This window comes from Gopherus evgoodei, chromosome 1, assembly GCF_007399415.2.
Source record: "Gopherus evgoodei ecotype Sinaloan lineage chromosome 1, rGopEvg1_v1.p, whole genome shotgun sequence".
NCBI classification, from domain to species: domain Eukaryota; kingdom Metazoa; phylum Chordata; order Testudines; family Testudinidae; genus Gopherus; species Gopherus evgoodei.
The window spans coordinates 32,652,893-32,666,600 of record NC_044322.1 but is presented as its reverse complement, the minus strand read 5'-3'; the positions used below and the strand labels follow the sequence as shown (position 1 = coordinate 32,666,600).

The window sequence follows — 13,708 nt, the reverse complement described above, 5'->3', positions numbered from 1 at the left end:
GCAAAATATATGAAAACCACATTTCTCATCAGTTTTAGTCACACTTCAGTATATAGGTTCAGACTTTCCTTCTTACTCTTGGGCGGCTTTAATATTTTAAACTTCAACCAAAGCCCATAAAAGGACTGCTCAGGCATTCTTGTCAGGGATGCAATCAGTCCTTTGCAGGCTTCTGAAGCTCTCTTCAGCATTACTCTAAATTTGGCATGACAATATTTAAAACTAGGATAAAAGGATCACAGTGAATCCTGCAATACTAACTCCAAAAGGCAAAATTCATTGCAAGTTTAAGACAGTTTTCACAATACAGCCTTGGTCCATTCTTTGACTCAAAGTTATCTTTGTATATATCCAGCAACATAAATCTGTCTCCTTTCTTAACATTTCACAAATCTACCCTCTATTCAAGCCTTATTTGTGGGCTTCTCATCTCTTCGTCTTGTTTATTGGCAATATCTCCTGTCTGTTCTCACTGACTCTAACATCTCCCACACGTCAGTCTATTTAATATGATTCTACTAAAATCATTCTCTCACCTGTTCAGACTAGGCTGATTCCTTGCGTGAATCCCTTCATTTGCTTCCTTCCACTTGATACATCATGTTCAAGATTCTCCTCCTCACTTACAACATTCTACATGACCTTTCCCCCATCTGCATTTTTTCTCTTCCTAATCCTCTTGTTTTATTGCTTTTTTTGGATTAGAGTGTGACTTTTAAAAATGTGAGTATATGAGAGATGTAATGTTGCACTCAGCCAGAATTCCTCCTGGGACTCTGTGTGTGTGTTTGCTTCAGCAGCAGCACCAGCGGTTCTGCAATACCCTGAAAAGATGCAGTGTACATTTGCCTCTGCATTGGGCCTCCTCTGTTGATGGGTGGGGAGGGTGAGGGAGGGAAGATTTCTTGATCTCTCTTGCACCTCATGTATCTGCACAGAACTGGCCACAACTGCAGCCCACTCTCTTTTTCCTCTCTCTCAGCTTCATGCCTTCTATGTTGCATCTTAATTAATTAGCCTCTTACAGTTGGTATGGCTATTTCCACTTTTTCATGTTCTCTGTATGTATATATATCTTCTTACTATATGTTCCATTCTATGCATCTGATGAAGTGAGCTGTAGCCCACGAAAGCTTATGCTCAAATAAATGTTAGTCTCTAAGGTGCCAAAAGTACTCCTGTTCTTTTTATGTTACTACAGTACTCCTTATGCCTGGAACGCTAGCCTGTAAACACTAAACTGTATTATATTGCTGAGCCACTAGGTGGTAGGGTCTGTAATAATACCTTATTACAGTGGTTCCCAACGCGGTGCCCGCGGGGGCCATGGTGCTCACCAGGGCATTTATGTGCACCCGCCTTGTGCACCTGCCTGACAGGGACAGAGAACTCAGGGTGTGGGCGCAGTGTTCTCTGTTCCCTGCAGGCGTGGGGCCCACCTAGTGCCCAGCAGGGAAGACAGAGAACTCTGGGGCTGCAGGCTGTGGGTGCCGGTGTTCTCGGTCCCAGGCAGGTATGGGGCTGTGCCTTAAGCCGGAGAGAAGCCGTAGCCCTGTGCCTACTGGGGACAGAGAACTCTGGGGCTGCAGGTGCTGGTGTTCTCTGTCCCTGGCAGGCGCAGGGCCCGCCTAGTGCCTAGCATGGGAGAGAAGCTGGGGCCCTGCACCTGCTGGGGACAGAGTACTCTGGGGCTGCGGGCACTAGTTTCTCTCTGGATTCATATATTATGTAATATTAAATATGATGTTTTTCATATTATTTAATGTACAAATACAAAATAAGCCTTGAAAAATTGTTGGCACCAGCCACACTCTTCTGAAAATATGAATGTGCTACAGGCCACAAAAAGGTTGGGGACCACTGCCTTATTAAAATGAACCTCAGCCATACCTGGCAGTGCATGAAAGGATCTTATGATGAACACACCTGACGTGTATGCAGGCTCTGTGATCAGGCCATATCTGGTACAAAAGAATATGACATGATGTCAGGAGTAAACCAAGAGCAAAAACAGAAGGAACAAAGCAACAATAGTTGCAGACAGAAGGAATAGCAATAATGGTTGCAGGATTTCATTAGCATGCCACACTTCAATGCCCAGAGAACTTTAGCTTTGACAAACCTTCCCAATGGACAAACTGGAAGCAGTATTTGAAAGTTTTTGAATTGCAAACAAACTTCACAAAGAAATTGGATATATACAGGTATCTTCTTTAATTTATGTGATGGGGATGCAAGCAGACCATATCTTTAAATCCATTGACTTTACTGAAGAAAGCCACAAAGAAGACTATGAAAGGGTTCTTGCTATGTTTGATGCATACTTTGTACCTCAGAGAAATGTGCATGAGCATGTTTTCACCAGAGAATACAAGAACCAGGGGAAAATGTTGAATGTTTTATAAGAGCTGTGCATGCAGTGGCTGAAAACTGATTCTGGAAATGCAAAACATGAAAATATCAGAGACACTTAACAGACTGATAGGTATTGAACTTCAAAGATGTAAATATTTTAAATGGTAGCAAAGTAGAACTTAAGCGGGGGATGTAATGGAAAGCGAACCTGTATTATACCAGTTTAGCCACTAGGTGGCATGGTGTGTAATATACCTTATTTAAATAAAGCTCAGCTGTATTTGGCTGTGGATTAAAGGACCTTGTGATGAACACATCTGGTGTGTACAAGCAAGCTCAGTAGACAGGCGGGGAGCCACTCCGCCTCACTATAAGCAGAAAAAATAATAAACATGGGGTGGGATGGTAGGGGGATATCTGGCTTTATGTATCATGGAGAAACAGAGATAGGGCTCAAACCCTGTTAATTTTGTATTTACTTTGCAGTTTACCATCAGTGCAATGCATCCTCCCTTTTCATGAATACTGTTCACCCCTTCCCTCTACAGAAGTATCTTGAGGAGTGTATGTGTGTGTTGTTTGAACTGTAAACTCTTTGGGACAGGGTCATGTCCAAGCTATGTGTTTAGACACTTCTGAAAATCTTGTCCACAGTACTTTGATTTTGAAATAATGTAAAGGAGCCTAATTCTCAGAGTGGGTGCTCAGCACTTACAAAAATCAGGCCCTTTTAAGATGTCTCAAGTTGGTAACCCAACATCACTAGGTATTTTTGAATGTCTTGGCTGGTAAACGTGTTTGCTGCTGTTTCAATTGTCCTTAATCTCAGAGATTACACACACACACACACTCTAGAGCACTCTGAGGCTTCTAATTTACATTTGATTATTTTTAAAGACTTTTGCCACTTCTCCCCACCACAATTCCTCCTTACCCTCTCATCCTCCTTACCCTCTACCCTGCATCGCATCGGTCACCATTCTAGTGAAAGACTGATGGAATTTTCTTTAATGCTTATCATTGCCTCTCAACAGAACAATCCAGAATAACAGGACGTAGTTGGTCTGACCTTAATTTTATGGCTCCTTGCCACCCCTGTAATTTGTCTCAAGTGAAATTACTACAAAGATGTTGGGAAACTGCCACCCACATTCAAAGCATCTGAAATTGTTCCAAATCCTCCAACCAGTCTGTAGCGTTGTTGATCCAACCAGAGAAGCAAATTCTGGAGCCCAGGGCACTTTACTAAAAACACTCTGCCAGCAGCCATTCAAATCTAGGGACATTAAGCAATAATGCCTCAACTCTCACAAGAGTAACAAGACTCTTTATGTAAATGGAACTCAAAGCATATAGGGTTGTATAGGTCAATATATCAGATTGCACCTGGAAGCACATATTTACCTTGGAGAGCTGGCATAATATGCTCCCTGAGTAAGCATACAGAAAAGATTGCAGCTATGATGCACTTTGCTTTGGTTGAAGATACACACCTCCAAAAGGGTCAGTTCAGCCTATGGCTAGGTGTGCTCTTGGATTTTTCACTGACACCAAGCTCTCCCATAGCAGCAGCTGTAAATAACACTTTCTACCATCTCCAGTTGGCTAAGAGACTCCATCCATAGTTATTCAGATCTTCATCACCTTGTGGCTGGACTACAGCAGTGCAATATACGTGGGCATTAAGCTTTCAGCACTTAGGCAATTCTAGCTAGTAAAGAATGCTGTACCACAAAGGAGGATGCAGTATGTCTCCTTAACAAAAGAGGGTACTGAAAACACATCTGTCCTCCACTCTTTATGCTGACTTCCCATCGAATACTAAATCCAAGTTCAAGATCCCATCCTTATCTTCAAGACATCCTGGACCTGGGCCATTGAGCATCTAAAAGAATAACTAAAGCTTTGGGGCAAAGACAGGTCCATAAGTCTACTTCACTAGCATAATGGAGCTCAATACAATAAGGGCAAAGCTTGTCCATGAGGAGGTTGATCTACAATTATGGTAGCCTAACTCAGTCCATTCTCTGTAGTGGTATCACATCACATTGCATCTGACGAAGTGGGTATTCACTCACGAAAGCTCATGCTCCAAACGTCTGTGAGTCTATATGGTGCCACAGGATTCTTTGCTGCTTTTACATTGAGAATGAGGGGTGATAGAATAGAGATTCACAGAACCATACACAAAAGCTGGAACTCCCCTCAAATATGAGTAGTTCTTAGGTCCATGTTTAAGAAAACATCTCCTTGAATTGACATTCTTTAACTATCACCATGTCTCTAACCTTCCCTTTTGGGCCAGTATTCTTAGGAGGGTAGTAAAGCAATTTTTGTGTAATCTAAGGTCCGATGCTTTTCTTGACCCCTTTTGAGCTGATTTTCAGCCAGAATATGGCATACAGAGTATACTAGCTTAATTGGCAAATGATCTGGGAATGGACAGCTGTCAATTATCCATGCTTATTATCTTTTATGTGTCAGCAGCCTTTATTAGTCTTGATCTTGAGAATTTATTGGCTTGCTTGGGAGGTTAATGGAAACTTACTGAATAGTTCTGTCCTTTCTTTTTAGCACACTGCCCATCAACAGAAAAGCATTAAATACAGTAGCCAACAGTGGACTTAATGCTGCTCCCTCTTCTGCCTGTTTTATTTTACCAGGCCCAAAGGATGAACCAACTTGCAGGTTATAGCTCTTAACATATCCAGAATCATAGTGAGAGACTCTAGCTGAAACTTGACAATGACCAGAAGAGACATTGTATTTGTCCCTGCCTGACCTGGATCTGTTTTCAGTGTAGGTCAATACATAGAGTTAATAGAAAAGTCCTCACATAATACAATCCACTTTCTAATTCGGTGGCTGCCCGTACCACCGGAACTCATGCTGGGGGACTGTATAATTACTATTGCCTGCTTGCCATAAGGAGGGCCTGAGGATGATTTGTGCCTGCAAACTGAGATGAGATGATTTTTTATTTGTGATATAAGCTAAATAAAAATGTTACAACCTCTAAAGGGTTTGCTGTCAAGGATTGTGACAAAGACAAAGTCGCAGGCCTTCAGAACATTGCTTCAGTAGTATTTTAACTCACTACTGAGCCAGGGGTTGCGATCCCATGACTATAAATCAAATTATACCTTCCTTTTAACTCATTGTTAAATTAAAACATTAAAAACCACTTTCCTAAATTAGGTAAGTGAAGCTCAAGGGGGAGAAGATCTTATGATGTTCCACCAAGAGAAAAAAGCATGGAAATTCCACAAGGTGGTTACATTCAGATTTCTAACAGTTTCTTCAATGATCAATTTTCACTCAGAGAAAGGAAACGTGTACCCCAAACATTCTGGAAGTTTCCAGGCATGCATGTCCTCTCATGATTTTCTGGATCTTTTTTCCCCTCCCCCCGCTTCCACACAGCTAAGTCTATGTATGAATTCTGCAGTGGCTCCAGTTGGATCTCCTCTTCTGCTTATGCCTGAAACACATGAATGAGGAAAGCACAGCACCAACTGGAAGTCCTGCACGACCCACAAAGAGAACCGGCAGCATGAAGATAGTTCTCACATCCCAAGGATGAAGAAGCTAGTGGGTAGAAGACCAGGGATCTGAAGCATCAACAGTGGTGAAGCACTCTGAACTCACTGTATAGTAATGAAACTCTACACTAAGACACTTTAGACAATGTTGCATAACATACAAATGCTACTCCTGACAGAATTCTGCATGGGTGTGGAAGTCTTATGGTCCGCAGTTTTCTGTAGCGCCCCCCCCCCCACAGAAAAATGCAGAAGAAATCTGTGGGAGACATTTGCCTCTTCCCCAGCAGCCCAGGTGGTGTGTCTGTGTCAGTATGACTGGAGCAGCAGTCAGAGACACAAATTACTGTGGTGAGGCGGATGGCTGGGCATGCATGCCTGCATGAGGGATGTTAATCACTGTCCGGGGGCAGAGCTGGGTGTGCATGAGTGCGAACAAGCGAGAGAGACTGTCCTTCTCGCTTGCTACTGCAGAGCACCTGGCATGGAGGGGTAGGGCTTTGGGTTGTTAAGCATGAGGCAGGCTCTGTCCCCTGAGGCAGAAATGTAGCTTTGTTCCTTCACTGCATGAAGCAAGCAGCTGTTTTGCCAGGGTTGGAAATGCAATCAGCCAGTGCTATCCCTTAAATTGCCCAGAGGCTCAATTTATAGCAGATAACAGACTGAAACAAAATTCAGTCAGTTTTTGCTTGAGAGAGGATAAGGCATGGAAGAATAAGAGTCCGTTCTGTGCATTCCTACAAAACTGTTTCAATGTTTGAAATAAAACACTGTTCTTAATGTGAAAAAAATCATTATTAATGGCACTATTGACAGTTAATTGATTTCATTCTCTGAGGCAGAAATGTAGCAGCCTGCTTACATAGTAACATTGTTAATGTTTCTGTTGTTAGTTATCTGTTCCCATTCTCAGTCAATTCCCCCAAAAGCATAAAACCTGTAAAAGTTTTAAGGCTCCTTTACATTGCCAAAGTGATGTGAAGGAGACTTATTATAAATGACAGCAATAGAATCCTCAGCTAGGAAGATCTGTGTTTTCTCACTTTTTTCCTGTGCAAAAGTGGCACACTGGGGTTAGATTACAGCTCAGGATTTATTTTACTTACCCATTTAAAAAAATAAAAGACTGAGGACAAATAAAACATTTTTCAAGCAGTCAAAATGTCAGGACAATCAGAACCAAGCACTTCCAAAAGTATCCAGCCAGGTCTAGATGAAGTTACCCATGTAACATGAAAATATTAGCAGCCACTGATGCAAGTACCTGCTGTCATATGCACCTCTGGATCTTATATAGTCTCTGTGCAGAAAATATTGAGAAGCTGCAATTTCCCTGGAAACAAAGTGATTTTTATTATGGCAAGTCACAGGGGCTGACAGCTGAACTACGTGGCTCGTCTCAATTTCTTACACATAAGAGCAAAAGAGATGAAGGCTAAGAAGAGAGTGACTGACCATGGTGGGGCACTGAAAATCACAACCATCTGCTAGGGATAGGAATAAAGAGACAATTATTATGATATGTTCCCCCACCCAATGTTGTTCACAGTTTTCACATCTTGAAAAGAAACAAAACATTCAAACTTCCTTAATAAGTTAATTAAGCAAATGATCACTTACATGATTCAGTGCCATCTACACTTATATGGGCTCCTCAAAAAACCTTTATTTGTAACATATTAGTCCAAAACTGTAACTAGAGAACTGTCTAACTGAAAACCCTGGATTCAAATAACCTAAAACTTTTGGGGAAAAAACTGATCTGTTTTTTTAAATTGTGGCTCTTCTCCATTTAACTGTAACTGAAGATACCATTTGTCTGCTAACTAGCTGAGCACATTAACCAAATAACTATTGCCTAGAGGCAGAAAACACATGGTCTGATACTGAATATGGAGGAATGGATTAATCATCCTTTGATCTCCAGAAGTCTCTTCATTCATTTTCACTGTAACCTGAATTTACAATGTAGGCTGTCAATACTATTAATACTGTACTACATTAACCCTTTTATTGCTGAAGTTAGATGCCATTGCCTGTCTTTTTGATTTTACAGAAGTAAAAATGTCTTGTTTCTTGATTCAAGCCTCTATAATGAACTGAGACATGGCTATCTAATAAATAACATGGGTGCTGCTGCTCCATTGTCACAGTACAAGGTATTTTTTGTGGCACTGACTTAGTAAAACTTTTATAAAAGAAAAATACCCTCTAATTATATCATTCTTTGCTTTTTTCTACAATTTCTCATGGGACTGACTTTTTATTTCTTTCACTGAATCACAGGACATTCCATACCAATCTGAACTACCATATTCTCCCAGCAACACAAGTAGCAACCTGAGAAATGGATTGTTTTAGAAATGAACAGAAGACTAGGAATTGAATTAGATTTAGTTCACTTTGGCCTCTGCACACCTCAACTCACACACTCATCCCTCATTGGCTGTGACCTTTCTTCTGTGTGAGTGCTTCAGAAGCCATTGTTAAGAGTCAGATCGAGAACTCACAAAGCAGCAAACAGGATACGTCCAGCTACCCTAAAAGCAGCAAAGAATCCTGTGGCACCTTATAGACTACAGCTCACTTCTTCGGATGTAGCCCACGAAAGCTCCAAAACGTCTGTTAGTCTATAAGGTGCCACAGGATTCTTTGCTGCTTTTACAGATCCAGACTAACACGGCTACCCCTCTGATACCTGTCCAGCTACCCTGTAACTGTGACCAACACATTTCATATTCTCAGAGCAAAGTGCACATTTTCTTGTGAAATTTTGCTTTCTGCTTGAGGTGAATTGTACAGAATCACACTCAGTGGAAAGAATTTTTTCCCCGACTTTTTGACAATTTTCTTTTCTATGGAAAATTTTATACAGAGCACTAAAGGAAAGTGGGGAATGCAAGCAGTACAGATATTTATAAAATCAGTCATCAGTGACCAGGCAGCTTCTCTTAGGGACAGTGTTAAATGGAAAATGGTAACTCACTCTGCAAAGGTTATTGTCTCACTGTTGGAGTACAAATTTGGGTAGACCATCTTCTATTATTAGCACAGTTGATTTCTGAAGTCAGAGTGAGAGCACAGAACAGGGGATGGCCTGCTAGCGATTAAAGGTGTCTTGCAAAGGACAGAATAATTTGGCTTGTGCCATTTTCTGCTTCTTTATGATTATAAAGCAGGCCTGCAGGCAATGTTCCCTCTAATTTTTCCCAACCATGCGCAGAATGAATTTTGTTATGTGCACCAATATGGAGGTGATGTGGGACTTATGGTCCTGGTACAATACTTGTTACATAAGTGGCGTATAAGACTTGGCACATGCTGTTGGCTAACTGCCACGTATAAAAGCATCAGAAAACTTCCTAATCAGTTTCTTTCATCCTGCCCAGACCCATCCTAGGCAGTAGGCAACTAGCCAGCAGCAGTAGTGTTTCAGCACAGAAACATTGCAACACTCAACTGGATGTGAAGGGAAAAGAAATTGATTAGAATCATGAACTCAGGCCCCAAACCTGAAAGTGGATCCATACCAGCTGAACTATGTGCCTGTGTGGAGCTGCACTGACCTCAGTGTGGCACTGTGCAGAGAAGGAGCCTGTCTGGGCAGAAAGTAGTAAACCACATCATTTTTTTTACTAGTTTCTCAAAATATCCATTTCAGTTGCCCACCTTGAAAGATGACTGCCATAAATAAACTGGTTTGTTCATCTACATCTCATAAACTATAGTTTGGGGATACTTATAATCATGTCTAGTTCTTTAGACTTCAAAGTGCTTTACAAGGGAAAGTGAGTTTCATTCATCTCTTATGCTAAATCAACTGAGAAACAGAAGCTAAGTAACTTGCCCTTGACCCTACTTATTAGGGCTTGTCTACATTACCCGCTGGATCGACGGGCAGCCATCGATCCAGAGGGGGGTAAATTTATCGCCTCTAAATCGACCGCCAAGTGCTCTCCCATTGTCTCCGGTACTCCACCAGGGCGAGAGGCACAGGCAGAGTTGGTGGGAGAGCATCAGCCATTGACTTATCGCAGTGAAGACACCACAGTAAGTAGATCTAAGTATGTCGACTTCAGTTACATTATTCACCTAGCTGAAGTTGTATAACTTCGATTGATCTCCAGGCCTTAGTGGCTGAGCTAAAAAAAGAATCCAGGTCTCTTGACTCCCAGGCCAGCATTCTATCCCCAGGATCATGCTGCCATGTAGGAGTGATGGAGTGAAGTTGACTGTAAAGGAAAAACATTTACCAATGAAGTCACGTTGCTATGTAGTCTTTCATTAGATTTACAAACTTCACCCATTCTTAGACCTGAAGGAACAAATGTAAACATTTCCAGGAGACAATTTGCTATTCTTCACTCATTTTGTTAAATTGTTTTCTTCTAAATTACATTCATGAATCAAAAAGGTAAGAACAGGGATATCTGAAAAACTAAATCATTAACAAATCTGGATTATCAGCATATCAATTCTTCAGTCCATTTTTTTACATTCTTCACAGCGTGATGCCTAACATTTAAGTGGCTGGCACCTACATTCAAAAGCTCTGACTTTATTGTAATAAAGTGCAAAATAGGTAATTCATTAAATGACATTATTCTGACATTTTCCAAACAGTTTGTGGAAAGATCCTTGTGGGAGTCTGGTAGCAGGCATGGGGTTCGGTTTGATCTGCTCTGGGGGAACTTGTCATGCCAGATGTTCTTGGAGCTGGTAGCAAGGTTGGGGCTTCAGGAAACATAAACTGTGGTGTCTATTAAGCCACCACCAAAGCAAAACTCGGAAATATGGGAAATGATCGAAGACGATTAAAACTCCAAAGCTCCGTCCTAGTCATCTCACACGTGTACACTGTGGCACCACTGGGATCACAACGCATTTTCGAGTGGGCTGTTCAAAGTGTTTTTGAACCGAACTGTGAGTGGGGTGCACGGAGATTGGGAAGAGCGGGTGTGACCCCAAGGGACGGGCTGGACTAGTTCAACATCCAACCCACAGACCAGCAGGGGAAACACGGGGCCTCCGGTGATCGGAAAAAAAACTGTTCCCAGGGAAAGCGGCCAGAGGCACACTACCCAAGAAAGCGAGCTGACAGAGGGGGCGGGGGCTGGGCTCAATGCGCGGGGGCTGGCCCCCGCGCCCCGCCCCGCCCCGGATGGAGCTGCCCGGCCCGCGGAGGGCGCACTGCGGAGCGGCTCCCCGGCAGCAGGCTCCGGGGCTTTGCTGGCGGTTCCCGCGGTGAGTCCCAGCAGCGCCTCCTGCTCCCGCCGCCTCCAGGCTCCGGTCACTTTCAGCCCCGCCCCCCAGACGCCATGGCCAGGAGCTGCCGTAAAGTGACGCCGGGGCCGGCTCGCAGTGCGGCTCCTTCACAGCACAGAGCCGCATTGAAGTCCTGCTGTCAGGCCGCGGGCGGGAAATCCGGGCACTCCCCGCGGGGCAAGCAGACCAGTCGGCTACTCACTTTACGGCATTTTCCGCAAGCGCCGCACTGCCAGCCGGTCCCGGCGTCACTTTACGGCAGCTCCTGGCCATGGCGTCTGGGGGGTTTGAAAGTGAGCGGAGCCTGGAGGCGCGGAAGGAGCGGAGGCGGCGGGAGCGGGAGGCGCTGCTGGTGCAGGTGAGAGCCCGGCCGCCCCTCGTGGGAGAAGCCCCCTGGCCTCCAGCCCGGCTCCCTGGCTCTGCCTCCCGAGCCCGGAGTGCCTCTTTCTCCTCTCGCACAGTTTGACCGTCCAGAGTCTCCCCAAGCTAGCGGTGCACACAGGCCGAGCGGCAGGAGACCGGCGGGAACTCCACCCTTAGAGGTTTTTAAGGTCAGGCCTGACAAAGCCCTGGCTGGGATGATTTAGTTGGGAATTGGTCCTGCTTTGAGCAGGGGGTTGGACTAGATACCTCTGAGGTCCCTTCCAACCCTGATATTCTAAAGGGCTGTCCTGAGGATTTGGGGGGCCTGGGGTCTTCGGCAGGGACTTCAGCGGCAGGTCCCAGGGCAGAAGAACCCCTACCGCTGAATGCTGCCAAAGACCAAGCACTTTGGTGGCAGGTCCCAGAACGGAAGGACCCTCCACCGCTGAATTGCTGCTGAAGATCCAGAGTGGAAGAAGCTCCAGGGGCCCAGGTGCTGCGAGAGTTTTCTGGGCCCGCAGAGAGAGTAAAGGACACTGGTCCAGGGGCCCCAAAAAACTCATGGAGGCCCCTGTGGGGCCCAAGGCAAATTGCCCCACTCCCCCCCCCCGGGCAGCCCTGATCTTCTATGATTCTGGGTCCTCTCAGCTGCTGCTGAGTCTTAAGTGCCATGAGGCAGCTGTCACACTCCTACATTGGTGTAGTCCAGGGGTAGGGAACCTATGGCACATGCAAGCTGATTTTCAGTGGCACTCACACTGTCCTGGCCACTGGTCTGGGGGGCTCTGCATTTTATATTAATTTTAAATGAGGCTTCTTAAACATTTTAAAAACCTTGTTTACTTTACATACAACAATAATTTAGTTATATATTATACTTATCGAAAGAGACCTTCCTTCTAAAAACATTAAAATACATTACTGGCACACACAACCTTAAATTAGAGTGAATAAATGAAGAGTCGGCACACCACTTATAAGAGGTTGCCAACCCCTGGTGTAGTCCCTCTGCAGCCCCGACTATTTCATTGTTACTTACATTGCCAGAGCCCTATTGTGCTCCCCAGCATACAAACAGAACAAAACACAGGATCTACAAATGGCGGGATCTACATGCAGAAGTCCCTTCACCCACAAGTGAAATGCAGCCATATCTGGAGTGAGGCCTGACAGTTGTTTTTAACAGTGTATCAGGGAAGTTTAGGACACGAAGGAAAAGTTAATTTAGCCTTTTAGAACTGGGAGAGGGAGAATGTAGTTAGCCCTGGTATCATAGGCAAGTTGCACTTTGAGTAACGCCCTGCTTATGCAATGCAATAAAGTCCTGGTTTGAAGAAGGTATTGAAAACTTGCTAGTCAGAGGATTAAGCTTGTTAGCCCAAGGCCAAATCAAACAACGTATGGTCACCTAGCCATGAGATTGAGAAGCAACACACTATTGTGAACATTAACCCTGGGAAAGGGAAGAGTGTAGGCATCCCTACCAGTGTGTTGTGCCTGGATCTAGTTGCTGCATATTTATATTGGCCTCATAACTGTACGACTCAGCTGTCTCATAAATTGAAGTCTCTTCTGCCATTTATTTGGTGGACCTCTGTGTCATTTCCTGTGCTTGCCCCTACTTCTGACCCCTGAAGCAGTAGCATGAAATTGTCATGGTGGTTATCAGTTTCATAAATATCTGGGCTTTTGAATAACAGCAATGAAACTGGCCAGTCTTGTCAAGTTCACTGGATTTGTGAAAGCTTTGAGCAACAGCAGAGGCACTGAATCTGTCTGCAGAGGGTTACTTGATCAGTGGCTCTCAACCTTTCCAGACTACTGCACCCCTTTCAGGAGTCTGATTTGTACTGCGTACCCCAAGTTTTACCTCACTTAAAAACTACTTGCTTACAAAATCAGACATAAAAATACAAAAGCATCACAGCATTTTTATTGAAACATTATTACTGAAACATTGCTTACTTTCTCATTTTTATCACATATTTATAAAACAAATCAATTGGAATAAATATTGTACTTATATTCAGTGTATAGTATATAGAGTAGGATAAACAAGTAATTCTCTCTGAAAGTTTAGTTTATACTGATTGCACTAGCATTTTTATGTAGTCTGTTGTAAAAGTAGGTAAATATTTAGACGATTTGGTGTACCTCTGGGAAGACCACTGCATACCCCGGGG

At 43.7% G+C, this 13,708-nt stretch overlaps 1 protein-coding gene across 1 annotated transcript in view; it reads left to right on the top strand.

The window, feature by feature from the left end:
* The first annotated feature begins 11,164 nt into the window (after positions 1-11,164).
* Positions 11,165-13,708, top strand: part of CWF19L2 (CWF19 like cell cycle control factor 2) — a 178,033-nt gene continuing 175,489 nt past the window's right edge. Inside the window, 1 exon segment of the mRNA XM_030560734.1 lies at positions 11,165-11,520. Coding sequence (XP_030416594.1) covers positions 11,434-11,520 — 87 coding nt within the window. The 5' untranslated portion in view covers positions 11,165-11,433.